At 44.4% G+C, this 27,958-nt stretch overlaps 1 protein-coding gene across 3 annotated transcripts; it reads left to right on the plus strand.

Moving 5' to 3' along the window:
* Nucleotides 1-249: 249 nt before the first annotated feature.
* Nucleotides 250-26,753, plus strand: LOC148018880 (Putative methyltransferase family protein). Of its 3 annotated transcripts, none has more exons than XM_087701135.1 (7): nt 250-399; nt 486-590; nt 8,387-8,473; nt 23,201-23,251; nt 23,346-23,439; nt 24,063-24,147; nt 24,342-26,260. In XM_087701135.1, exons 1-7 carry the CDS (start codon nt 337-339, stop codon nt 24,403-24,405), a joined length of 549 nt encoding a protein of 182 aa, XP_087557261.1. In that variant the 5' UTR covers nt 250-336; the 3' UTR covers nt 24,406-26,260. The 3 variants fall into 3 exon arrangements, with proteins under 3 accessions (XP_087557261.1, XP_087557259.1, XP_087557260.1); XM_087701133.1 differs by lacking the exon at nt 24,342-26,260 and adding an exon at nt 26,279-26,746 and having other exon boundaries at nt 251-399; XM_087701134.1 differs by lacking the exons at nt 23,201-23,251; nt 24,342-26,260 and adding an exon at nt 26,279-26,753 and having other exon boundaries at nt 251-399.
* The last annotated feature ends 1,205 nt before the right edge of the window (nt 26,754-27,958 follow it).

Raw genomic sequence — 27,958 nt, forward strand, 5'->3', positions numbered from 1 at the left:
TCCTATGAGCATTCAAATTTATAGTTTTAAAACCTTAATTAAAAAAATTTCTATGTCACCTGTCATTCACATTTTTTTGTCTGTCATTTGACTAATAAACTTTTTTATGTCACCTGCCATGTGAAAGGAAATTTTAACATTTGCCTGTCATTAAAAAAATCTAAGGGACCCGTCAAATTTAGGCCCTTCCGAGTTACTCTTCACTCGTTAAGTAAAAGTAACCTCGTGTGCGCACCCTCCGATCGGGTCCACGCGACTCCCGATAATCATTCACTAGTACCAAGTAAACCTATTGCGTACTGAGCCTCAGCAAGCAGCTCCAGTGCCGAGAATGAGATGATATCAGTCTCCACGCACAGCTTTGGAGAACCCAAACAACTGTGCATCACCATCACCGAGGTAATGGCTGGTGCTTCTTTTTTTAGAAAAAGGACTCTTCCTTCTGTCTCTTTGTTTCATATCAGCTTCTGTATGTGATTATGCAGGTCATCGAGGAAGAGTATGGATTGCACGTCTGGCCCTGCGGCATTGCCCTTGCAGAGTATGTCTGGCAGCAAAAGGATCGATTCTTGGGCGCTCAAGTGTTAGAGGTAGTTTGATTATCTTTTCCTGGACCACAATATTCCTTCATAGCACTCTTAGTGTAGATCATCTCGTAGTCACACTTATCACTTTGATGATACCGGTAGACGAAGGGAATTTCAGTTTCCATATATTGTTAAAGAGGATTTTCAAGCGAGTTGTAGGCAACTTTTAAAGCTTGGCAAAATTCTCCTAGGTTTCAGCATTTTCAGTTTCCATCAGGCCTCACGATATGATTAGCCAACTTTGAGCTGTTCTCTGTACGACTGGCTTAATTGCTGCTTTTCAGGTCAATACACAAGCAGTATGATTTACCCTAATACCTAATGCAACTGGTTAGAACTATCAACCCTATTAAACAAGGCTATATACAATGATAGACTTTGACAAATAGAACAAACAGATGTGGGTGGTGATTGATTTCATGGAAATATGGAAAATGATTATTTGCTTGTCAATTTTTAGCCCACCTGATATCTTGCAAGGAAATGGCCAGGAGTTGAGTTCAGGTTATCCTTCCTCCTTTCCTGTACCTCATGCAAAATTGTGGGAGATTTGGTGGTCATGCTAGTTAGAATGAAAAAAAATCCCATGAAAGTAGAGTTTGAGAAATAGAACAAATAGATATGGACGGTGATTTATTTGGCCCACCACATCTGTGACAGCACAAGGAAAGGTTCAGCAGTTGGTTTTGGGTCATTCTTCCCCCTTCTCTTATTCCTGAGGGATTGTTCTTGAGGGGTTGGTGGCCATGCCAGTTAGAATTAAAACAAACCCCATGAAAGTAGAGTTTTTGCTGATCTTCCCCAAGGCCTCTTTGAAGAGAAGGTTTGGGACCTCAATGTTGGCTCTTTGCCACCTAGTTAGGTAGTATGTCGTGAGGTTTGGGCTGTTTGCACATTAAAGTTGGTGCTTGAGGGGTTCAGGACATTATGAGATAATTCTGTTTAGTAGGGATTCATGGCATGGAAGGGAAGAATACTCCTTTTTGAGCAAACCAAACTATTCAAGCACGCTGAGTGGGATTGGCACACTTTAGGGACATTGTATTTTCCACCCTACTTGGATGCATGTGAAGAATAAAAAGCTTGAGTGAATGTCCACCTAACTATTTGCATAGATATGTAGAATAAAATGTTATCGAGGTAAAGGCCAATGGCCAAAAACTAGGCTAGTACCCCTTGTATATGCACACACTATTTAGTTATATAAGTAAAGGTAATGGAGAATATGGGTAATCAGAGTTCGCACCAAAAGCTTCTTGTGTGTTTTTTTTTTTTTTCGTAAAAGGTAATTGTATTAATTACGAAAAAAAATACAAGATTACTTGATTACAAGATACATGATGACACTAAGCCATCATGTGAAGAGGTTCTCTCTCTCTTTCTCTCTCTCTTTTTTCTGATTACAAGAGACACGAGGGCCCTAGGTCAACGTGTGGGGAATCCCCGTAGTAATGCACTAAAAAGGTTACACCAATCATGGCAACGACCCAGAGGCAATTGCCATATGCCAAGGATGCAAATCCTCCCGAGGGAGCAAGTCGGAGTGTCGGATGAGATCTAGCTGCCAATGCAAGAGCCCTTTAAGCCTGGCAATATGTCGCGGTACATTAGAGGCCGAATCAAAGAGAAAAGCATTGCGTGTGGTCCAAATGTGCCAGCATCCCCAGTATCTGAAAAAGTGAAATAAGATCTTCACATGCAACTGTGGCGGTGTGGGATACTTCGGGCGCACAAAAACCCAGTCGAAAGGAGTTAGTGAGGACCCCACCACCGCGCGCCAAATGTGCGACAAGAGTGACCAGATATTCTTGGCGAGCGGGCAAGAAAGAAAACGATGTCGGGCCGATTCCGCCGGTGTGGTACAGAAGAAACAATTGCCATTCGAGATGCGACGCTTGGCAAGGGCCAAGGCAAGAGGAAGACCACCAATCATCACCCGCCAAAGAAAGACCTTGCATTTGAAAGGTGTCTTATTCAGCCAGCCCTCCATCAGCGTTGTCTGCCACCATGACAGCGATTTCCGCAGTCCCCAAACAGTATTAGCTTTCTCACCCAGCCATTGGTGATCTTGAATGAGAAGATGATACACCTGATTAGTAGAGGCCTTTTCCAGACTCAACCGGCTTGCAAGGTCCCAGTCCTGCCAAGGGCGATCCACAGCCAGGGCAGGAAAGGGTTGCCTACCCTGAAGCTCCGACGAAAGCTTTTCCCATAAATCACGGTATCCGCGCGGGATCTTGAAGAGTCGCCTAGCAGTCCGAAACGATACGAGGACATTGCGAGTGGCAAGGGTAGCATCCGCAACCGACGTCACACCTAAACGGGCCATGCGGTTAAATCTTGGTCTGAGCTGATGTTTATCTTCCCATGAAAGGAGTCTCGATACTGCCAACAATTCCAGCTGAAAGGAGTTAGTCTGTAAGCGGTCCCCTACTGGGTGCCAACGGGCCTTTTGGAGCACCACTTTCCAAGAGCCGACCAAGTGCAGTAACAAAGAGGAAGAGGGACTGGAAAAACGAGAGTCAGCATTAAGGACATGCCACCAGGAGGCCCGAAGCCGTGTGTTACCATGGCGGAGCCCGCTGTCCTCGAGAAAATAACGGGCTATGATGGTCCACGGGTGATGATCCACACACATGGCACGAAAAAGGGACCAACGGAGAGCTAGCATATGAGTTTCTGCATCCAAAATAGCTCCACCACCCATGCGCTTAGGGGTACATGTATGTGACCATGAAATCCACGAGATGCCTGCCTGCAGTGAATCCTTCTTCCATAGCATGAAACGGATGGGATGAGTGAGAGCCTTCAAAGTAGTAGGCGTCCATGGCAACAATGGCAGGAAATACGTTAGCATTGGTAGCATGATTGTCTGGGCCACTTTGAGGTGGACATGGAATGGCCACGCTTGCGACTTCCAATACATAAACTTCGCCGCCAGTTTTTGTAAAATCCACTCCAGCAGGTCCTTTGGCCGTACATCCACCCCCAATGGGTATCCAAGATGCCTGACAATGGAGCCACGGGAAACCACCTGGCCTTGCCAGCCTAATGACTGTAAATCAGGCTCCGTGCAATTGAGAATGGCTGACTTAAAGGCATTGATGTGAAGCCCAGAGGCTTGACCAAAGAGCGTCCAAACATCTAATGCCTTTTGAATGTTGTCCCTGTCCGCCTGCAAAATCATAAAGGTGTCATCAGCCAAAGATTGGCTAACGAAGTGCTGATCCAAAGGAAGAGACAACCCTGCCAGCTGAGCAGAGGCTGCCATGGAGGATAACATTGAAAGGACCGGGTGAGTCGCCAGGGCAAAGAAGAGAGGGCTCAAAGGACAACCCTGTCTGACCGAGCGTGCAAGGACAAATGGCTCTGTAACCCCACCATTGAGCATAACTCTGGAGGAAGCCGCAGCACTAATGGTGTAGATCAATCGGGACATCCGGGTACCAAAGCCCATAGCAGACATGAGATCTGCAATGAAAGACCAGTCCACATAATCAAACGCCTTTTCCAAGTCCAATTGAATCAATACCACTTCCTGACCGGAGTGCCGCGCATAGTCAATAGCCATTTGCACATTTAAGATATTATGCAGAATGTTGCGGCCCTTAATGAAACCATATTGGAGAGGATGCACAATAGCTGGAAGGTGCTTGTGAAGCCGATTCGCCAGCACTTTGGAGTAGATTTTATACATGGAGCCCATCAAAGAGATTGGTCTCCAGTGTTGCAGCTTTGACGGCGAAGGGACCTTTGGAATTAGTTTGATAAGGCCTTCTTTCCATGAGGAGGGCATGACCCCTATTTCCCAAACCTGCTGAAACATGACCACCAATGGCTTCACCAACTGCGTGGCCGAGGTCTGAAAGAATTCATTAGTGAGACCATCCCAGCCAGGACTTTTATCCTTAGGCAGGTGCAACAAAACATCCATAACCTCCTCCTCGCAAATATCCGCCTCCAAAGTGGCTTGCATATCAACTGGAACCTGCTGGCGGACCAGATGATAGAAGACCGAGCGGGCTTGCGTAACCTGGCTAGAAGGCGAGGGAGAAGAACCAAGAAGTTCCATAAAATAATTTCTGCACATAGTGACAATGGTCTGCGGATCAGTGACCATGCGACCTTCCGAATCCTGGAGTCTGGTCATATTTTCGCGAGCCGGAGACTCATGCAAGGCGCGAAAGAACTTATGAGACTGGCAGGCACTATCTTGCAATGTGTCAGTCAAGTTATGCAGCTTGGCCTGCTGATAAGATTTCAACTGAAACACTTGAATAAGATGGGCCAAACGCCTCTCCAGTGACAGCAGAAAATCATCATCTGGGGAATCCAGGAGCAAGGAACGGACCAAAGCCAGTAAGTCCTCTGCTGCATGTCGACCTCTGCGACAAAGCGAGGCATGATGGATCCCATACTGCCGAGCAACCCGCTGCACATTAGAGAGCAGCCGTGCAAATGAAGGCAAGCCCTCAGAGGCGAAGTCCAATAAGAACCTCTCAATCAACTGCTGCATATAGCCCTGGAAAATTGAATGCTTCAAATAAGAGGAGTTGAAACGTAAAGGGAGCCTATCCAGCAACTGCACAAAAGGTGCAATAGATTGTGCCCGCATCTCAAGCTGGAGGGGGAAATGGTCCGACAACGCATATTGCTGCAAGATCTTCATTTCCAGCATCTCGGGAAGAAAATCATCCCCCTGCATGATATACATTCTGTCCAGCCGCGACCAGGTAGTTGCATATTGTGCGGAATGAAAAGTAAACCCTGAAAAAGAAGGGTGAAGCCACGACCAAAGATCTTGCTTGAGTACGTGCAAAGCAAAGGAACTCCACACCCGGCTTTCCGGCGTATCCATTACCGAATGCCCTGAAGTGGACTGAGAAGAGTCAACACACATATTGAAATCTCCCATCAAAAACCCCCTTCGACCGAGTGACATGGAGCCCTGCAAAGTGGACCAAAGATCCCGTCGGGATGCGGGATCATTCGGAGCATAGAGGCCCAACAACCATAAAATCTCTTCTTCAAATAAGACTTCGATTACCAGAAAGCGGCCCTGCACATCATTTTTAACAAGGACAGGCTGATATTTCTCATGGACAATCATCAGCACGCCCGAATAGTGCGTAGCATGGGTCCCTGCATAAAACAGACGAAATCCATGACAATCCACAACTTTTCCTGCTTCACCGTGACTTTTGTGCTCAACTGCACACAATACATCCCACTGGTTCTCATGCAAGACGGTCCACATGGCATGTTGCTTATGGCGAGAGCAAATGCCTCGCACATTCCACGTGGCTATCTTCATGTATCTTCAAAAAAGGAAGTCAGGAACGTGGCGCCTGTTGCCTCGATTTCACCTTTTCCGCGAGAGCATCCAGGACACCCTCATCCAGAAAATCAGCCAATACTGCAAACGAATTCTGGCGACCTGCTTTAGAGGTAGAAGGGAAATCCACTGCCTTGGGAGAGGGGCGGGGATAACGCCGATCCCAGGGTGTAATAACATTACCTTTGGTGTCAAACGCTAGCTTAGCAGGTGGGCCTTTGGGGCCGTCGGTATAGACTCTCCTTGGAGACTGATTACGGGGGGCAGACGGGGCCGTAGGACGCGCAGCCTGCTGTGAAGTGACCATTTCTTTCCTGCGCGTATACGTGCGCACGGAATCCTGGGAAGCAGTAGGCCCAGGATCCGCCAGGCCTGCATCCAACTTTTTACCTTTTTTGGGACGTGCCTCAATCCAGTCAGTGCGACGGGAATCCACACTCAGGACCTGTTGTTTGCCTTTATCCATGACATGAGGAGACTGAAGGGCTTCCTGGGGCGTGGCATCAAGCACCATGTCATCCTTGGGCAGCACAACCTGCGCATCCTCCGAAGACGGTTGCCTTTCAGGGCATTCGGCCATGAAATGCCCCAATTTACCACATGAAAAGCAGTGTCCCACAAAGTTGCCCCATTTCAAGCGAAAATGCAAAGGATGCATGCCTGAACAATTGAGGCGAAGCCACGCGGGCCTTTTCCTGGCCGTGTCCCATAGCATGCATAAACGGTTTCGGTTCATCGCCCTGAGGCTTGGGGGAACTAGCACTGTGCCCACAACCGCCATCGCATCCTTCAACATGGGCCAATAGACCGCCGGACAATTTTCCACTTCCACCCACACCGGGCATTCTCGTTGAAGCAGACGCTGGAAGTCGGCCATGGGGCGCCATGGCACAACATGGACCAAGCGGCGATCAAAGAATAGTGGCAACTTGGACAGGAGCTCAGCTCGATGCGTTTCCGATTTCAACAGCACCTCATAAAAGCCGCGAGGTCCAAGGAAGATCTCCTCAACACACTCCCCTTGCAATAAATGGTGCATCCACTGGCGAATATGCGAAAGCACTGGGATCCTGCCAGTGAAGAAAAGTATAACTGCACGGTCATAAAACACCGAGAAGGATCGCAAGACTGATTTGGGGTCCACCGTGGCTTCCAGCACATCATCCGTTCCCGCATCAGAAAAAGATTCATTATTATGCTGGACATAATCGCCAAGCAGAGTATTGGCAAAGTCCAGCAAATGCTCCCAGTCAATTTCCTGCAAATCCACAGGATCAGAGGCCACTTGCGCATAGGAACGTTCCTGAGGACCCATTGGCTCATCAGAAGTATGCTTGGAGCGTTTGCCGGCAAGCGGCAGTTCAGAACCCGGAGGCAACTCCTCCGTGCATGGCACCATATCCTCCGGCTCCTCTGCATCGGAATCAGGGCCAAGGGCTGCCACCGTCCGGTCGAGAAAATCCATATCCAGGCCAGCCATACTGCTGTCTTCGCGCTCGCGCCCTCTCTCTCTCTCTCTCTCTCTCTCTTTCTCTCTCTGTGCAAGTCCCGCAGACCTGTCGGCCTCAGCTGTGGCCTATCCCGAGGGAGTGTAGATAGCGCGTGGGTCAGGGCGCAACCCTCACGGAGCAGATGCAAGAGGGCGAAACGCAGGGCCAACGGGCAATGACAAAGGGCAGAACGCTGAGGAGGAAGGCTGGCAGGCGACGGCAGGGCTGAACCGTCAGCAACAGACGCGCTGCGAAGCAGGGATCAGGCGACAGTCCAGCGGGCCCAGGTCCGATGGCGACGGGAGGAGCTCTGACACGCAGAGCAGACGCGCGTTGACCAGGAGCAGAGCCCGCAGGTCAGACGGGCGACGGCAAGGCGGAGCACGCAGCCAACGGGCCTCCAGATGCTGGCGACGGCGACGGGTCTGCAGACGACGACGACGGGGCACAGGCGACAGGGCTGCAGGCGATGGCGACGGGGCACAGGCGACGCAACAGGCGTCAGGCGTCAGGCGTCAGACTGGCGATGGCGAACAGGGCCGCGACGAGCAGGTCCCGCTGGCGTGACACGCGACAGGAGCAGGAACGATGGCGGGCGAGGGGCGACGGTCATCCAGTCGACGGCAGGGCAGGGCACGCAGGCGGCGTCATCGCGATTCTTCACACTCTCTCCTCTTGTGTGTTCTCTCTCTCTCTCTCTCTCTCTCTCTCTCTCAATCCATTGGCCTGGGCGCTCTTAATCCATTGACTCCGCATCCCACCATTGCTTAATCTCAAATACCCATTGTGTTAATAGTCTATTTTGACCTTTTGCAATAAGTATAATTTTCCGTGGATGATTCTTGATCATGTTGCAACATGTTCACATTCTCTTTCATAATATAGCTGAGTTTGAACGTTGACCTGATTCTTAATCTCTATTTATTTGGGAAGTACATAGTTTTTCTCATCTTTTCTGATGCTCTACTTGATAGCTTGGTGCAGGGACGGCCTTGCCAGGTATTGTTGCTGCCAAAGTGGGAGCTTTTGTAACTCTTACAGATATTCATGGCAGACCTAAGGTGCAAGCTATATACAAGTTCTTATGAGCCTATCTTCGTAGATCTTATAGTAAATTACAATTGAGTTTAATTTTGACTTCATTCCTTGTTTGAAAGTAATTATGGTGTATTGATTACATTGTTTATAAATGGATCTTACAAGCAATCCCATTAACATTGTCTCACATTAGTAGAATAAATATATCTTGCAAATCATTTGACTTTCTCTCAAAACCTATAAGGTCTAAGAATTTAGACAGCCCTCGCCACATAATGGCCACACTTATTCCAAGACAACTTTAAACCACTGCAAATCAAATATGATCATGGAAAAGCTGTGATAGTCCATTGAAATCACACTTTGGCACATCAAGTTACATAGGGAACTCTAAACTCTTAGCCATATAGTAGAAAAAGAGAAGTTTACCAGTAGGTTATAGCATATCTAGCAAAAGTCTCAACTAGTAAAAAGTGGATGTTTTGCTAGTTATGTTTGTGGTAAAATCTTTACTCGATAGCAAAATCAATCTAGAAAGATTACAATATAGGCATTTGCTTGAGTAGCAAAATTGTAAAGATTGCTAGTTAGCAATTCAAAAGGTGTCATGCTCATTTGTCTACTCATCTTGACTTCTCATCTTTTTATTGTTGTAAAATCCAAGCCATAACACATCATGAGACTGTGATTACATCTCTAGAGGGACTACGAGTGGCTTTAAATAGCTAGAAATAATCTTGAATGGATTCAAAAGTAGGCCAACATTGTCAAACAAATTACAAGGTCCATTAAATTATTAAATTCTCTTCTTATTCATTAGCAACTCTCTAAAGCTATTTTAAATATTATTCAATGTCTTAACCATGTTATGAGGACCTCTTTGTGACATCTAGCACATTCCATTGCATGACATTGTGTAAATTTTGGTGCTTAGGAAAGTGCTACCATTGTCATGGTACACTATACTTGTAAGTATGTATTTTTTCATATTGTCATCTCTTAGTTGTGAGCTCCATCAAAGTCTTCATTTGACTAAGACAAAGGAGCTCTGATTGTCTTTCAGCCCTTTTTTTTGTGTGCATTGCCATTTTCAGCCTGTTTTATTGTGTTCACACAAGCTATGTGAGTTGTCCAACTCAATGCATTTTTCTTTCAATGGTCTGGAGGTTCCATTCACACTCTTCAAATGGGGCAACCAACTTTTTTGCATGGTGATCTATAAAGAAGTGGAAAAGACACTATTATTTCAGGAAATAAGTGGAAAATATTCTAGTCACACTAGCATGAGTATATAAGATATAAGAGGCTTATTTTTTTCATCATGTTCAGCAATAAATAGTCCTTTTTTATTTTCAACCTTCTTCATAGCTTTAATGGCTTCCATCTCTTTCTCTCCCTTATTTTTGTCTTTTTGTCTCCTGTTCTAGTCTTTCTGTTTCCTTTCTACTCTCTTTCTCTCTCTTCTCTCTATTTCCTTTCTCCTATCAGACCTCTCTCTTACAAGTAGTATTAAAACTTAGGCTTTTGATCCATTAGATTTTCTCAAATTTCCATATCCATTTTCATGTTCTTATGTCAAAAAATCTAAGTCAGTAAGTACATAAGATACATGGTGAGGACTAGCAAGCTTTCTACATGTAGCATTGACTATCTTTGAAGGCTTCGATAGGAGTCTTGGACAAGCTTGGTAGCATTAGGGCCAAAATAGTAGTTTATGGATCAAATTTCAGCCATTTTTACAAGCATTTTGGAGAAAGAAGGTTAACCAAGGCTAGTAGAGGTTTAAGTTGTGGCTACTTTTGAAAGATAACATTTCTCTTTTCCTTCTCTCAAGCTTTCACATAGTTTTCATGGAGGAAACCAGTCAAGAACTCCTTTCTCTCAAACCCTACCTTGCATAAGTCATCTAATACTTGAATAAGCTTACTTTCATCATTTCTAGGCAGGGCATAACCATTCACAAGAGTTGTTGAGCAGTCCTTTATGCATAAATAGCCCTAAAAATTGTGGTGCAATTTTTGGGCTGATTTTTGGCAATCTTGGATAGCAATCAACTCAAAATCATCATTAGCAAGGTGGCAGTAGTCTTTACAAGCAATTGTTTAGAGGGATTAAAGAATTGAATTTCCCATTAGATTTCACTACAATTCATTGTTGGAACCGATCTTTCTTCCAAAATAGTTAATTAGAAGCCTCTTGTTTGCATCCTTTGATTGCATTTATGTTTGAAACATACTCAAGAAGCTTTATTAAGAGTGAATTTATCTTTGCAATTTTATTTCTAATCCTTTAATCTATGTTGGATTTCATTCTTGATAAATTCCTTAAAAGAGAGTAAGTATGATGTATGAGCAGTGAGTCATTGATCAAGGAGATAGTTTCTATCTCGAATCTTCATCTTTTGCCTCATTTCATTGATCTTTCCATTCCAATTGCAATTTCTCAATGCTTGTTTGCTTAGAGCTAGGATGCCATTGCCATATTGATATTTCCATTGAGAAAAAAGGTGGGTGCTGGGGCAGATAGCAAGACAAAAGAGAGCTGACCCTCCCTTGCTATTTAAAAAGTGGAAGGGGTGTATAACTTGACTTAGGGAGGAACTTTGCAAACCCCTCGGTGATTCGGAGCTTGTGTAGGGAGCCTTTGCCTGTTGTTTTATCCCTCACATAGGTAGAACAAATGGAGGATTGAAGATTCAAGCATTCTTGAAGACTACAAGACTATTGAAGATCAGAACATGGTCAAACATGGCATAAACAAGTCATTGCAGGTACATACAAGTCATTGCAAGGCTACTATTGATTCCAAGAGGTTATATATAGGTTTCATAGGTTGCCTAGAGTTTCTATAAGGGTTTTTACAAGGTTTGAAGGCTTGGAATAGGCTTTACAAGTCATCCATAACTCAAAATATGGCTCTTATAGATTTGGATAGGGTATGCGACAACACAATTTAGGTTGAGTTTTTGGGTCGTGAGATTTTGTGTTTTAAATCTGTTGGGAATAAAGGGCCATCGTGCCTTTTATATGTGCACGGGTGTGAACACACCCTTAGCACATTGTACTTGCATATATATATCTATCTAAAAACCTAAAGTGGTACACTCGTCATTGTACCAAAAACGTGCTCACACTCTACACACACTCTACACTGCTTGCTTTCACTCTCTCTTTGTCTGTCACCGTGCATACGACAGTCTACCTCGATCTTCGTGCCTAATCAATTCCTACAAATTGGTATCAGAGCGCAAGGTGCTATAGACGATCGCTAGGCTGAGGCAGAAGACCAACGTGGTGACGAGAGCTCAAAGGCGAGCAAGAGAGTCATAGGTGTAAGCTACAGGCAATGACAGTCGACTGCAGCAGGTGTGGACCAAGCGTGCGGTGGGCTGTAGTGCTAATGAAACACCAGGTGACGCTGCAGACGAGCTGACGATTGCAGTATTGACGAACGAGGAGGCTGCTGCTGCGTGACACGAACACAGGCTTGCGCGAAACAGGGATAGGGTACCGGGCTGCGCGGGCGACGATCGCGACCAGCAAGGACGGAACCGGCAGCGGGGCTCATGGCACCCGATTGACGGGTCAATGAACCCGTCCGAATTTTTCTGAAAAATTCAATCTTTTTTGAAATTTCTTTTACTCACTGAGGGGGTTTCGCGTGCGTAAGCACAAAATCTCAGATCTGTGCAAAATTGGCTCAGAAATTAGGGGCTTTTCTCGAATCTGGGGATCTCAACACAGAACTGGACAATCTGACTCAGAAATTGCAAAGTTGGTGCACATTTGCCCGGGAATTTTGGGGCTTTTCACATTTTAGTGAAATTCTTTCAATTTCACTAAAATTAGTGCACGCAGGACTTGGAAAATTTGGGGATTTGTCCAGATTTGGTGCGAGCAAGATGCAACAGTGATATTTGTCTTGGAAATTGCAGGAATTTGTGACATTTTGTCCCCAACATTTGGGGCTTTTAATGTACATGCGCAAATTGGGCTGAAATTAACTCAATTTTTGACATTGAGGCACAGTGGACCCTGTGCGATTTGGGGCTTTTGCAATTTGGGCAAATTTTGTGCAGCATTTGGTCATTTTATGTACATGCAGGTTGAATTCCGCACAATTTGGACATCAACACTTGGTAAAATTTGAGGGTTTTGCTGAAATTTCTTTATTTTGGCAAAATTGGACAATCCTATGCATGACAAAGGAAATGCAGGTGTGTGTTTGACGCTTTTGAGCACAAAATTTTGGGGCTTTTGACTGTTTGTGCCAAATTTTATGCCCGTGGGTATATGTACAACAGAAATTGCAGCTGACATTCTGGGATTTCTCATGTAATGTGATGCACATGCCCTTTGGAACAGCTGTAATCAGTTGGATAATGCTGTAGCACTTGGTTTGGTGCTTCTGAAAACTTAATCACAGATCTGAAATCTGTACTTCTGCGTGGTCATTTATTGCTGATTGGTACTTGTTTGTACCTTGGTCACTTGGGTGACAGTTTGGGCCTGTATTTGCTGGTTTTTTGGTCACATTTGGGCTGAAAACCATGGCTGGCAGCAATGGCAGAAGTAATTTGATGCATATAAAGAAGCTTGTGTTAGCAGTCATGTTTGTCATGCCTTGTCATCTCCTGCTTGTGAGCCTCAGTCTGAGTCAGACGAGGACATTAGGAGCTCTGACATGTCTGTCATGTGTTTTGATAGAGGAGGCTAGTCACTCTCGACTGGCTGTCAGTTTGCATTTCTATGCATTCCCTTTATTTGTTGGGGTCCAGTGTGCATTTTTAGGGCAGTTTTTGCATTTCCCAGACTGTCCACACCTGCCAGGTATTGTCCCCTTGTTTCAGGATTTTCTGGCCCCAGATGTGCCACGTCAGCATTTTGCGACTGCATTTAATGCAGTCGCACTGCATTAAATGCAGTCGGCCCAGTATTTAGGGCCCCTGGGGCAGGTCGGCCAGTTTTGGGCTCTTTTGGCTATATATAGCCAGCCCCCCACACTTGGCAGATCATCTCTCAGTCTTCTTCCTCTTCAGCAGGTGCACACTCCGACATTCTTTTCCTCCGTGGTGATGCTGCCATCGTCATCAGCCTGATCTGGTGCCCTCACTGATGCTTCGGGCTGCGTGCAGGGACTGATCAGTCCATTTCAGTGTATTCAGCATTCATTTCAGTCAGTGCAGATTTTCTTCCTTCATTCTCTGCTTTCTCTCTCCTCTCCTCCGTGTTCGTGTTCTTCTTCCGTTGCGCACTCTCACATGGTATCATCGCCAAACTGAGAGCACGGAGGTCTTCATCGATTGGAGAGACACCACACCTATCATCTGTTGCTCCCCCCCTTTTCTCCAACAGCCAGGCGGCCCCTCCAGGTGGTCTATACATTTGCGTTTGCTGCATCAGCCCCTTCCAGAGGCTGCCACGTCATCAACCAGCTCCTGCTACCTGCGTTTTCAGCTGGGCGGCCCTCTCTTCAGCTGGGCGACTCCACTACAGGCTGCGTTTTCCATCCCAGGTGGTCGTTTTCCCTCCTGGCGGCTCCTCTCTAGCTGACGCTTCTTTTCTGGGCTGCGTTTTGGTGCCTGGCAATTTTGTGCCCTACACAGCTGCGTTTTCACCTTCTGGTGCTAGGCGACCTGATTTCCTGGAGTTCGGTGGTTCTTCTGGTGGTTGGTGACCCTTCTGGTGGTCATTCTTCGGCATCGGCACAGTTTTCTTTGGTGTTTGGTGTTTTGCAAATTTAGAAGATGTCTTATCATCAGTCTACAGGTTTTGATGATTCAGATGACGAGCTTTTGTCTCGGCATTCATCTGAACGGAGGTGTGATTTCTATCGCGAGGATCGTCATACGGAGTCTATTCCTCGTTCTCGTCCCCCTTCTATTCATGTATCTCGGCGATCCCCTTCCAGTGGGCCGAAGATGCAGCCTTTGGTACCCCCTGTACAGGTACCCGTACTTCCTCAGCTGCCCAAAGAGGACCGGTTGGATGGCTCCAACTTTTCTCTATGGTCCTGCAAGGTGGAGTGTATCTTGGACTCCTTCGATCTTTGGGAGCTTGTTTCTGTTCCTATTCCCCGGCCTAAGGTGGATCCCGTAGATGGGACATCTATGGATCGTGCAGCCTTATGGGATCGGCTCAATTCTAGAGCCCGATCTTTCCTCTTTCTGAGTTTGCAGGATTCTGTCCTTGTTCATGTTCACAGGTTGAAGACTGCAGCAGACGTGTGGAGAAAGCTCGCGTCTCTCTATCAACAGAAGACGTTTGCCCACCGGATATCTCTCGAAAAGAAGTTGCGGATGCTCGCTATTGATGATAGTCCTTCCATGAAGGACCATATCAACAGATTACAAGATATGAGGGATGAGCTTGCATCCCTCGGTCGGACGATATCTTCTGAAGACATGGCTATGATTCTTTTGACTCAGCTGCCATCGCCTCGGTTTGATGTCTTCTACACCAGCCTTCTTACATCGAGGACCCATGAGAAGCTTCTATGGGAGGAGCTATCCCTGCTTGTCTTGGAGCATGACGAGTGACTCAGAGAGGTCAGTGCTAGTGGATCCGACTCCACTAGAGCCTTTGTTGCAGGTTTGGGAGGACAGAAGAAGAAGAAGACGAAGTCACAGGCTAAGAAGAAGGATAGTTCTTCAGGCTCTGACTCAGATTTAGAGAGACCGAAGTGCCCACACTGTGGGAAAGGGACACATCCCGAGGAGAAATGTTGGAAGAAGTACCCTCACCTTCGTCCGGGAGCGAAGGGTGGATCTACATCGGAGCCTTCTTCTACCTCTACACCAGCTGTTACCCATGAGTCAGTGTTCCTTCATATCCATGCTTTGGAGGAGGATTCTTCTTCCGTGGCTGCAGTGTCTTCTGCGCAGCCTTGGTTAGTGGACAGTGGTGCTTCGAGTCATATGACTCCCCGAGGTGATTTGTTACAGGATCTCCGTCCATCAGAGGGTTCAGTCACTGTTGGTGACATTTTATCGGTGCCTATTCGTGGTGTTGGCACATTGCCTTTGTTTACCGACCGACCTTCGAGCTCCTTTTCACAGGCCCTACATGTTCCGGATTTGGGCCTTTCCCTCCTCTCAGTTTATGGCCTTCCGAGGCTTGGCACACGAGTGATCTTTACCGAGCATGCCGTTGTTATTGAGGATTCTTTTACAGGAGCTGTCTTATCTACAGGTTGGCAGGAGAGCGGGCTTTACAGGCTCCATTCCCCTTCTTTGATGCAGGGTCCTCCGAGGCCGTCTATTGCTACATCCGTTCTCGCTTGTGCACATTCTGTTCCACAGGTTCCTTCCCATCCCCCACCCTCTCCTCCGGTGGTTCCCTCGTACCTCCCATCCCTTTCAGAGGGGGACGATCTCGGTGATGCGGCTGTGGATTCCCTGGTCCCTAGTGTTTTCGAGGGGGATTCCCAGGATCGTGAGGAGCTCCTTCAGCGGCAGTCTACATCGACGGACTTCATCGACATTGGCATTCCTCTTGCCACCCCAGGATCTATTTCTTCTTCAGCCTTCAGCCACATCCAGGATCTGAGAGGGGGTGTTAGCAGTCATGTTTGTCATGCCTTGTCATCTCCTGCCTGTGAGCCTCAGTCTGAGTCAGACGAGGACATTAGGAGCTCTGACATGTCTGTCATGTGTTTTGATGGAGGAGGCTAGTCACTCTCGACTGGCTGTCAGTTTGCATTTCTATGCATTCCCTTTATTTGTTGGGGTCCAGTGTGCATTTTTAGGGCAGTTTTTGCATTTCCCAGACTGTCCACACCTGCCAGGTATTGTCCCCCTGTTTCGGGATTTTCTGGCCCCAGATGTGCCACGTCAGCATTTTGCGACTGCATTTAATGCAGTCGGACTGCATTAAATGCAGTCGGCCCAGTATTTAGGGCCCCTGGGGCAGGTCGGCCAGTTTTGGGCTCTTTTGGCTATATATAGCCAGCCCCCCACACTTGGCAGATCATCTCTCAGTCTTCTTCCTCTTCAGCAGGTGCACACTCCGACATTCTTTTCCTCCGTGGTGATGCTGCCATCGTCATCAGCCTGATCTGGTGCCCTCACTGATGCTTCGGGCTGCGTGCAGGGACTGATCAGTCCATTTCAGTGTATTCAGCATTCATTTCAGTCAGTGCAGATTTTCTTCCTTCATTCTCTGCTTTCTCTCTCCTCTCCTCCGTGTTCGTGTTCTTCTTCCGTTGCGCACTCTCACAGCTTGAAGGTGCACATAATTTTGCAGTGTGGCAAAAACAGTGCTACAATATCCTGTTACAAAAGAAGCAAGCAAAGCCGATCAAAACCAAAGGGGCAAAGCCAACGGACATGGATCAGGAGGATTGGGATGAGTTGAATGAGCTTGCACGCTCAACCATAGAGCTATAGATTTTTGATGCCTTGCTCTTCAACATTGAAGGTTTGGATTCTGCATATGCTATATGGATTAGACTGGAAGAACTGTATGCACAGAAGAGTGCTGCAAGCAAAGTGTATTGGCTGAAAAAGCTTATGGGTTTGTGTATGAAAGAAGGTACAGTAATGTCTGCGCACTTGAGTGAGTTTAACTCCATTTTCAGCCAGCTGGTTGCCTTGAAATTCATGATTGATGAGGAATTTAAGGCTACTTTCTTGCTTTGCACTCTACTAGAGAGTTTGGATACATTCAGGATTGCTATGAGCAATTTTAATGTGATCCTTTTGTATGCTGATGTAGAGAGTGCTCTACTTATGGAAGAGATGAATCGGCAGAACAATGCATCCAGTAAGTCTTCCAGTGCTTTGCATACTAGGGGCAGATCACAGCAAAAGGGCAAATATGATGGCAAGGGACGCAGTAAATCACGTGGCAAAGATGTTGAATGCCATCATTGTGGCAAGAAGGGTCACTTTAAATGTGATTGCTACAAATGAAAGAAAGAGAAAGGAAAAGGCAAAAAGACAGATGATAGCAAGGAAGAGAAGAATGACAGTCAGCCTAAGAAGAGCAGTGTAAAAATTAAAGAGGTGAATGTAGTCACTCATGACAGTGATAGTGGGAGTGATGTACTCTTTGTCTCTTCACATTTTGGTGCACATGCTTTACTTGCAGATACAGATGATGACATGCATACCTGGATTCTTGATTCAGGTGCTTCCTTTCACGTCACTCCTCATCGTGAGTGGTTTTCCGCCTATACAAGGGGTCGACATAGTGTTGTCCATCTTGGGGACAACTATGCATGTGAGATTGCAGGTATTGGCAGTGTGCAGTTACAGTTTCAGCATGGCTCTGTCTTTACACTTCAGCATGTACGGCATGTACCTCAGCTCAAGAAGAGCTTGATTAGCACAAGGCAGCTAGATGATGATGGTTTTCATACCACCTTTGGTGATGGAAAATGGAAGATCTGTAATAAGGGATCTAGGGTTATTGCGAGAGGTTGCAATAGTGATACTTTGTATCCACTTCATGTATCTAGTGTGCGTAACCAAGTTGTTGCCGTGACCAAGCAGCCAAGCGTTTCTTTGTGGCATGGCCGGTTGGGACACATGAGTCAAACAGGAATGAAAGTGCTTTCTCGTTTGGGTACTTGCCTTGTCTTCGTTATGCCAATTTTGAGCATTGTGATCATTGCATTTATGGCAAACATGCACAGACGTCACATAAAAAATTTCTTTCTTTGAAATCTTCTCCTCTAGAGTTAGTACATTCGGATGTATGTCAAATGCCAGGATTATCTTTAGAGGGAAAGAAATATTTTGTCACCTTTGTCGATGATGCTACACAGAAAGTATGGGTTTACTCTATTTGTAGCAAGGATGAAGTGCTTGATAAGTTTAAAAAATTCTTGGCATTGGCTGAAAATCAGACAGATACGACACTTAAGTGTCTTCGCTCTGACAATGTTGGGGAATATGTGTCCAAGGCCTTTCAGGCATTTTGTGACAGGAAAGGGATAAAGAGGGAGCTCACTGCCCCTTATAATCCGTCCCAAAATGGAGTTGCAAAGCGTATGAATCGGACCATACAAGATAAGGTCCGTACGATACTGTCTCATGCTGCATTACCCCATGGTTTTTGGGCAGAGGCTGTTATGACAGCCGTTCACTTGATTAATCGGTCACCAAACAGGTCTTTGGGGGGGGGGAGTTCCCCAAGAAGTGCGGTCGGGCAAGCCACCTTCATATGCTCATCTGAAAGTGTTTGGCTGTGAAGCTTTTGTGCACATTCGTAAAGAAAAATGCAGCAAACTTGAGCCAAAGTCCTGTAAATGCATTTTCCTAGGATATGGTGACGAGGGTGAAATGGGGTATAAATTGTGGGATCCTGAGAAAAGGAAAGTATTACGTAGCAATGACATTATCTTCCGAGAAGATCGCATGCACAAACAGCTCGAAAAGACTAAGGAGGTTCGTAGGGTTGTATTTCGGGAAGAAATACCTTTTGGACAACAAAATGTGCTCGCTGTACAGTAGCAAATACCTACTGTAAATGAACCTGTAAATGCAGGAAATGATAAGCCAGCTATTGCCCATGAAAACGAGCCATTACATGTGCAGGAACAGCTAGGACAGCAAGCTGTTAATGCTGATTTGCAGGTTGAAATGCCAGGATAGCATGCCGAAAATGGAAATTTGCAGGAACAGCCAGCAAACAATGACCATTGGGTTAGGAGATCGTCTAGGGCTACTAGACAACCTGACAGGTTTGTTCCTGGTGCAATTAATGTGGCTGATTATGTCATGTTGACAGACTGTGGTGAACTGTCTTGCTTCAAGGAAGCAATGGACAGACAGGACAGCAAGAAATGGTATAAAGCCATGCTGTCAGAGATGGAATCTCTTGAAAAAATGCAATCTTTTGGCCTATTTATTCAAGCTCCTCCACAGTCTCTCACTTATCACTTGCAGATCCAGTGCATACCTTGGTGGAGAGAAGAGCCAGTGCCAGTGCTCACACGGCTAGTGACACACGGTTGTACACGACTGTCTCATGTTTGGTATATGGATTCCATTTCCCGAGCATTCTTCTGAGATCTCTTCTTTGTTATTCTCTCTTTCTTTCTCTTTTGTCTTGTGTCCAACAATTTATTTTAGCACTTGTTTATGTTTCCATTGTTGTATTACTTTTGACATGGTATCAGATTTCAAGATTATGTGTTCCTACTGGTTGCTTCTGTTGATTTTAGCACTTACCCTACCTCTTGTTGATTTGGCGAATGCTGCCTGCTACCATTGCCTTGTTTATCACCCTCTAAAGGTTGTGTTTTGGCCCGGCTGCTTGCATTTCCCTGTTTGCTGCATTTAATGCAGGTCACCAACAGGTCACCTGCCTTTAATGCTGTCTAATCTGTGTTTTTACTTGCAGTTGCTGCCTTTTCTGCATCTACTGCTCTTAGAGGCTGAACGATAGCATCTGTTTTCTTTTCTCTGACAGTGTTTGTTGACTGTTTTTCATTTCTTGTAGTTGATTTTGTGTGATCAGCTTGTGAATACTTCGTGTGAGCTCTCATTTTGTGTAGTCTTCTCTATCCACCTTCTATCCTCTATCTTTTGAGTTCTCTTCCTATCCTCTCCAGATGGTTCCTCCGTGCACTTCTACTAATGATAAGTTACATGGACCTGACTATCTAACTTGGAGTGTTGTCATGAAAGCTTGGTTTATGCAAAAGTGGCTATGGTACATTATTTGTGGAGCTATTCCATGTCCTTAGCATCCTTTTCCAGTTCTTGAAGATTTTGATGAGGACAATCATGAGGAAGTTGTGCTTACATGGGATACAAATGATGCTCGTGCCTATTTTGCTATTCTTGGATGTATTTCTAAAGAAATTTTGTTGGTAGTTACATCTTGTAGGACATCTCCAGAAGTATGGTTGAAGTTGCAGATGTTGTATAGGCACCTTTCACCATGTGTGTAGTGACACTTTATGGACAACTCCAGTAGATGAGGTTTGTGCCTAAAGACACCATTCAATCATTTTTGCTTTGTGTTACATAGGTACAGGACTAGCCTCGACACGTGCAGTCTGCCCTTCTAGAGATAATCTTGTGATTACGATACTCTATAAGCTCTCCACAGAGTTTGATGGGGTGGCGAATGCTTTGAGGGCACATGCATATCTACCCCTATGAACTTTACATATAAGTTCTCGATGCTGCTTGAGCATGAGACATCTTTGTGTCTACAGGGGTGGCTTCTGTCTCATTATGGAGGTTCTAGTGAGGCTATTGCAGCTTCAGAGAGGGCGACAAGAAGAAGGAAGTCGAAGACTTGGTGTTACCACTGTGGTAAGATGGGTTACTTGTGAAAGGGCTGCAAGGTAGCAGCCTTACGGAAGAAGGAGAAAAAGACAAAGTGGGATGCAGACTCCTCCAATGCATCATCCTCTTCCTCAAACTTCGACTCCGATTCTTTGGCCAAGAAGAAGTCCACGGCATGGAAGGGATTTGCTTCTTCGGGTCGAGGGAAGGGCTTGGTAGCCCCTTCCTCTGTTGTTGTCTAGCGTAGGTGATATGGTCATCCCTCATAACTCTCCAGTGCGAGAGAGGGAGTGTAAGAGGGTGGTGAGATGGGACAGCCAAGCCTCATCTATACAGGTATATAGGTACATAGGTTCTAGAGGGGGACGTCCCTAATGCATCGACCAAAGTTTGGTAGGTTCAAATCTTGGAGCTGGGATTGACATCCGGGTTCATGATGAGCTGGTTATTTGATTGAGAGCGGGATTGGCTCCTAGTCCGAGCTCATGTAAGAGGAAACTTTTGTGGTCTGGCTAAAGGTGGAGTATCCATGGTCTCGTATGTTCAGAGGCAAGCATCTTGGTGGTAACTTGATCACCCACTGCTTCGGTATCCATGGTTCTATTTTGGTGGTTCTATGTTGTATGGACTATGATGAGTTATTATCATTGTGTCATTGTATTGTATCACATCACCGATGATCTGAGAGAGGGTGTTAGTAGTATTGTTAGCTCATGTGTGAGTCTGTGCGTGATGCTAGAGTGGGCTGGGCACATCTCAGATTATTTAGGATTTTATTTGGCATTTTATATATCTTTATTTTGTCATTTCTGGCATTTTATGGCTGGCCGACCACCATTAAATGCTGGTCGACCTGCAATCATTTATGGCATTCTTTTGGCCTATTCATTCAGGCTCCTCCAGAATCTCTCACTCATCACTTGCAAATCTAGTGCATACACTGGTGGAGAGAGGAGCCGGTGCTAGTGCTCGCATAGCCAATGACTCATGGTTGTATGTGACTGTCTCGTGTTTAGTTATGGATTCCATTTCTCGAGCATTCTTTTGAGTTCTTTTTTTTGTAGTGTTCTCTCTTTCTTTCTCTTGTGTCTTGTGTTTAGGAGTTTATTTTGGCACTTGTTTATGCTTCCATTGCTGCATCACTTCTGACAGTGCAAGGAGAATAAAGAAAGGCTCAACCTAGTACAGACATGAGGGTTCCATTTTAGCTAACTTAACTCAAATTCCCAAGGTATCATTGGAAGAAGAGGAATTTTGAATAGCCAATATGAGGTTGGTAAATCATCACAAAGAAGTGTAGAGTGTATGGGAAACACAAATGGGCTGAATTCTCAAATGCACGGTTTGGGCTCTCAAGCATCTCTTTTGGAAGGACTCTTTTAAATAACAGGGGTCAAATAAGCACTCCATAGCCCTTGTACATATTTACTTTTTTATTTTAGCATTCATTCACTATAGACTTTTGTGTTCTACTGTCTCTTTCTCTCTCCCTCTTCTCTCCATGTTCATTTTCTTTTAGTTGGGTCATATGCTTTTGCATTCGTTGCACTTTGCACTGACTTGGTGCGAATGCACTAAGGAAACTTTGAGGTTAGGGACAATTTGAGTCCTATTTATAGGACTCAAGAACCTATTGTGCACATTATTGTGTGATCACCACTTGGACTCTTGGCCCATTGGTCACATCCGAACATTGGGATGGTATGGGTTGCTGACATGTCACGTCAACCCTTGGGATGTGGTCATGACTCGAAGTGTTACTAGCTCCTAGTCTTGGGGGAGTGCTCGTTTGGCTCTATGGGTGGGAGGTGAGTTTGATGCCCAGTCCTTTTTATTTTTCCCCATTTGACTCAGATTGAGACTTATAGGTAGGAGATGACTCTGTATGGGTGGGAGGTGAGTTTGATGTCCAGTCCTTTTTATTTTTCCCCATTTGACTCAGATTGAGACTCATAGGTAGGAGATGACTCTGTATTATAAACATGATTGCTAACACCCCCTCTCAGATCTTGGATGTGGTTGAAGGATGAAGAAGATGCAGATCTGAGGGTGATAGGAAGAGTGCCAATGCAAATGAAGTTTGTTGATGTAGACCATCGATGAAGAAGCTCTTCAAATCATGGGAATTCCCGAGAATCAAGAGGCTATCCCCATCTTTGTGGGCATAAAGTATGCTTTTCAGTTTCTGAATTACTGAAGCTGAGAGCAATCAAAGTATGCATGTATCTTCTCATACCATGCCCTAGGTGCCTACTTTAAACCATAGTGGGCCTTATGCTTATGACACACTTTGCTTTTTGACTTTTTTTGAACAAAGCTAGGAGGTTGAGTGACATAAACCTCCTCATGAAGATGATCATTCAGAAAAGCAGTCTTCACATTATATGCTGGAAGTGTAGTTTATTTGTTTGGCAGCGTCTCCATTTTGGTATTTGCTTGGCGTTTTGGCAAGTTAATTGGTTTGGCTTAACCTCTGCTTGCTAAAATCAAGCTAAATGTTGAGAAGGTTTTAGAGAACATGAAGAGAAACTGCGAGCAAAATGGAGTTGAGTGCAAGGTATTTTGTTTCTCTTATGGTCACGGTACAAGTAAGTGAAATAGTGTATTCCATGTTTTTAGATTCATGCAACATTTAATCTGTAATCGTTCAGGTGGAAGAGTTGACCTGGGCCACTTGGGACTCTGCTTCATTAAATTCGAATCCAGACATAATTCTTGGAGCTGATGTATTATACAACCCTAGAGGTTTGTGTCTCTGTTTCATTCTACTCGGCATTATTTGTCTTTGTCGTGCATCTTCTACATTCTATTTGTTGATGAACTGTTTAAACTTCATAGACTTCGTCTAGTCCTTGGAATACTGCACCAATAGAAACTGCAGTATACAAGTTCTTCTAATCCTGCTTAGTCAATCACTAAGTTGAAAAAGGGACAGTAGATTTAGACTGAGCACTAGGTGGGAAAGAGCCTATTTCCTTTATATGAGCTTCAAATTATACCTTGCATTGCAGATTACAAGACTCTGCAGTGGTAAAAATATCAACCAATACTAACTTTTAACCAGTGCTAAACAAAGAAGATTGTTGTATAGAAGTACATCACAGAAGGTTTATTTAAAAAAAAAGAGGAAGCTTTCGTGACGAGGCATAGGTTATTTCATAAGCTTCCTTCCGCAAGCTTCTTCTAGAAGTTTCCTTTATAATAGCTTCTTCAAGAAGCTTCTCCCAAGTTATTAGCTAATGGCATGAAACATCAAATGGCTTTTTATTTGTATATGTGTTTTTGCTTCTCGTTCATTTCCTTATAGACTATTATCTAACCTTTCCTGTCTTTGGGTGCTTTTTCTCCTCGTGTGTAATGAAATCTAGATTTTGATGACCTTTTTGCCACTGTGGCTTTTATGCTTCACAAGAACATCAAAGCAGTTTTTATTGCTGGATATGAGTCACGCAGGTAAAGTATGTGTCTCAATTTGTAATAGAATCTATGTTCCAATGAAAAAATGATTTTCTCATTGTGAATTAAAGAGAAATTTACTGGATAAACTAAAAGCTTGAGAAAAGTTAAATTTATTATTCCCAAGAATGCACTTATGATGATTATGACTAGATGATTGAATGAAAATGTTCCCTGCATGATGTGATTAGGTGGAAGGAAATAAAGTTTACATTCTTGGACTACAACACTGAAGCCTTGGAGGAGTATGCATAGCAATAGTATGTTGTTGCATCAACTTGTGCATCAGGGATAGCTAGTGCATGAGGCTGGTCCCTTTGGAGAAGGTGGTGGGCAGTATCTGTTGCTACCGGTATCTGAAGGCATCACTATAGCATCTTATCCCTCAACACATGTCACAGCTACCCCCTTCTCCTTTTAACACTCAACAAAGCTGCCCCCTTGCTTCTTGTTCATAAATGTTCTTGTAGAGGTCACTAGCAAATCTCTTTCAGCTCATTTTAGTGGGCTCTGTGACCTCCACCTGCCCATCCTCACGTTCTGAGGAGCTGCTGTATATGGAACTCGCAGATGACACAGACACTTACCTTTAAGGTGATTTTAGTTATAATGGATTCATTGGCATAGGCTATTTGGCCTTTGAGTCAAGTTAGTACAGTGCATTTGTCTGTAGTTGGATGTCCTGCGTGAATCGACTTAAGCACTTTATTTGAAACTCTCTTCAAGATGACTGCTCACTGAGAGCAAAGGTTGCTTGGCAAGTTATTGAGCATGTTCCTGAGCTCTTGTAGTGTTTGTTCACTGCCCTTCCTACCCATGGACTGTCCTGACCTGACAACACGAGACAGTTTCATTGCAGCCAATTTCAGTGCATGGAAGTCGTAGCCTGTTTTTATTTCAGCACCCTGCCCTAAGGGCTGAAGAAAGAGATCAGCACCTTCTAACATCAAACCACCTCATACCAGGCCATTTGGCTCCTGTTCATACTGAGCATGGGGTCATGTTGCTCCTACTTATTGACCAGCTTCTACTTCTTGACCTGTTTTCATGGATGCATCTTACCTCTCCTCACCCTCATGGTTTTCCAGATGCTCATGGCCAATAGCAGGCTGCCCTAACCCAACCTGCATGTTGTAAGCTGCGAAGACCATTAGTTTGGTTTAGTATGGACAGTTCATGAATCATAATACTTCAGACAATGTTGTCCAAATCAACCATGTGCACTGCCTTCATCTTGGAAAGTCTCATGGATGTAGTCTAAAGAGGGTGAGAGTAATAGCCCATCATCAGAAATGGTAGTGGACTGATCCTAGCCCTTTCTATGTGCTTTGTTAATACTTCCTGGCCCCTGCAGGTCTTCAGAACCAGCCATTGCACTGTGTGCAGTAGATTGTAGGAGTGATTCTGGAGGATTCTCCATACCCCTCTTCAGTACCCTAGAACTTTTCTTGATACATACCTAGGAGGAATGACAGATTCTTCTAATTGACATCCAACAAGATTAATCCACAGACAAGCTCTAGGATGTTTTTGATGACTTTATTAGAAAATTTTAGACACTTGTGTGGCACAATCTTTGGCTCCGAATGGTCTCTACAATCTTGTGGTTGGTTGTAGGCTGTAGCTTGGCAGTTGGTACTCAGCTTGCCAAGACAAGCCACTCCAGCATGTAGCCTGTATGCAATTCCTTTGAACTTACCTCCTCACCATCCATGGGATTGGACTGCCCATATGTTCAACACGTTTGGTCTGGAGTCTTTGGAGCTTTCTGTGTCATATGGCTGTGAGTTGCTCTCGCTTGGGGTGGCTTTTCTTGTAGACACTTGACCTGTGCTTGGTTATGATAACGGACCTAGATCTTGTTCTTAGAAGGCTTCTCCTGCAGAATCTATAAATGGCAGACTTGCAAAAAAAGAGTATAAGATGCAGAGGTAGGATGAATGGGAGACTTGCAAACTTCATGTTGGAACACATGCCATTGAATCAACTTGCACTACTAGAGTAGGGTAAGGTTTTTCTAATGGTGAATTATTCTGGAGATTACTTTGTATAGGGAGTGTTTTGTGTCACTTGGGGTCTTTTGGTATAACTTGAAAGTTTGCTGGACTTATGCTCTCGTTTTATGCAGCGGGCATCACTCGATCGAGTTTTTGATGGCGAAATGGAAACTGCAATGCATAAAGCTTTTAGATGCACACACCATCTTGCCAGAGGCAAAGCTACCATTGGCTTCTACGTCCATAGAGATAGTTGAAATACAAGCTGTAAGCAGACAGGATTAGGAAGTCCTAATCAATAGTGACTCCTTGTAGGTTTCAACGATCATAATTTTTTCTTTTCGTTGAGTTTGAAATCCAGCTGTATACCGGTTTTTCCAAGTGTACACAAGTATAAGCCTAAAATTGAGTGCATCACAGAGACAAAAGCAAGGCGATTTAATCTAATAATAGCAGACATACTGTGGGATATCCCCCTAATTGCCACCATTAGTTCGAATGATCACCATGATGAATTGTTAAAATCAAAGGTGATAAGCTAAGGGAGATTAGTTTGCTAGTCTGATTTAGAATGCATGTGGAGGTGGGAGGTTATTGCAATGGTACTTACAGTCGTTTGCTTTGTACTAGTGTTGCATAGGAGCACATTTCGTATAAATTCAAAACCTATGAACTCTTTCCAAACTCTTCTTACATAAAAAACGTGGTCATTGAAAACTTAACCTTTGTTTCAAAGTGGAAAAATGTAATTCATTGCAGGAATTCAAAAATAATCAAGCAATTCATGTGTCTTTTTTTTTTTAGAGTTGCCTTTTCTTTATTCGTGTGATATGGATTAACTCCTAGTATTGAATAGGGTTTAGTTACATTTGTTCATGTCGTATGAATTAATTCCTAGTGTAGAATATGATTTCGCTAAGCACACATCAAATGCTTGGCTACATTTCTTTGTACAAACATGCAAGTTGGCATATTGTGCTAGCCATAGATAGTGTGCTCCCCAAAACTTCTATCCATTAGGTGGCAATGCTTAGATGCAAGGGTAGAGCATCGAGCAACCTTCTTTATGTTGTGTTGCTATTTGGCATGGCACTAAGGCTTTTGGAAGTAGGGATAGGGTCTCACTTGCTTTCCTTAGTGTCTCTTCATAATGACCCTCTCTAAGTTAGGTTTTGAAAATGTATCCTTGTTTTGATTAGAGTTCCTAGTTCCTTATTATGAGTTGTAGTTAATGCTCAACTTTATATGTTTACATCATAGTTAATAGTGAAGACCAACAAATGTAAAGGAAGTATGTAATGACCTTGAGTCGTATCATTGAAAGAATAGGGCATGATATTAGAGTTCTAGGATGTTAGCAAGTATGCATTTAGGTGTTTCCTCATAATGATACCATAGATTTTCTTTGGCTTGAGAACTTAGGAACATAGTAGCCATGATTTGCTTTTCTTAGGTTTATTTGGTAAAACTCTTCAAAATCACAAGAATTTGTACAAATTTGACAGAGGTTATTGATATAGAATTTTCTTTGGATGCAGACATAATTAGAAGTAATAAAAGCATTTGCAATGTATAAATTTATAAGCAATGATAAGGCCCTTGCACTTATTATTGGTTTGCCTATTTTGAGTACTAACAAAACTTCATGTTCACCATAAAACCAATCCTTAAATAGTGTAGTGTTTCAGGTCTAGTGTGTGTGGGCAGGTTTTTTCATATCCTTGAGAGGTCCCAATCTTTCCAAGGTTGCATTCCCACTATTACTTGTAAAGACATTTCATTCACTCTTTAATGTGTGTTAGGGAAGAGAG

The sequence above is a fragment of the Lygodium microphyllum genome, chromosome 20 (genome assembly GCF_053477565.2).
Source record: "Lygodium microphyllum isolate KBCC chromosome 20, Lygodium_microphyllum_v1.1.10, whole genome shotgun sequence".
In the NCBI taxonomy this organism is placed as follows: Eukaryota; Viridiplantae; Streptophyta; class Polypodiopsida; order Schizaeales; family Lygodiaceae; genus Lygodium; species Lygodium microphyllum.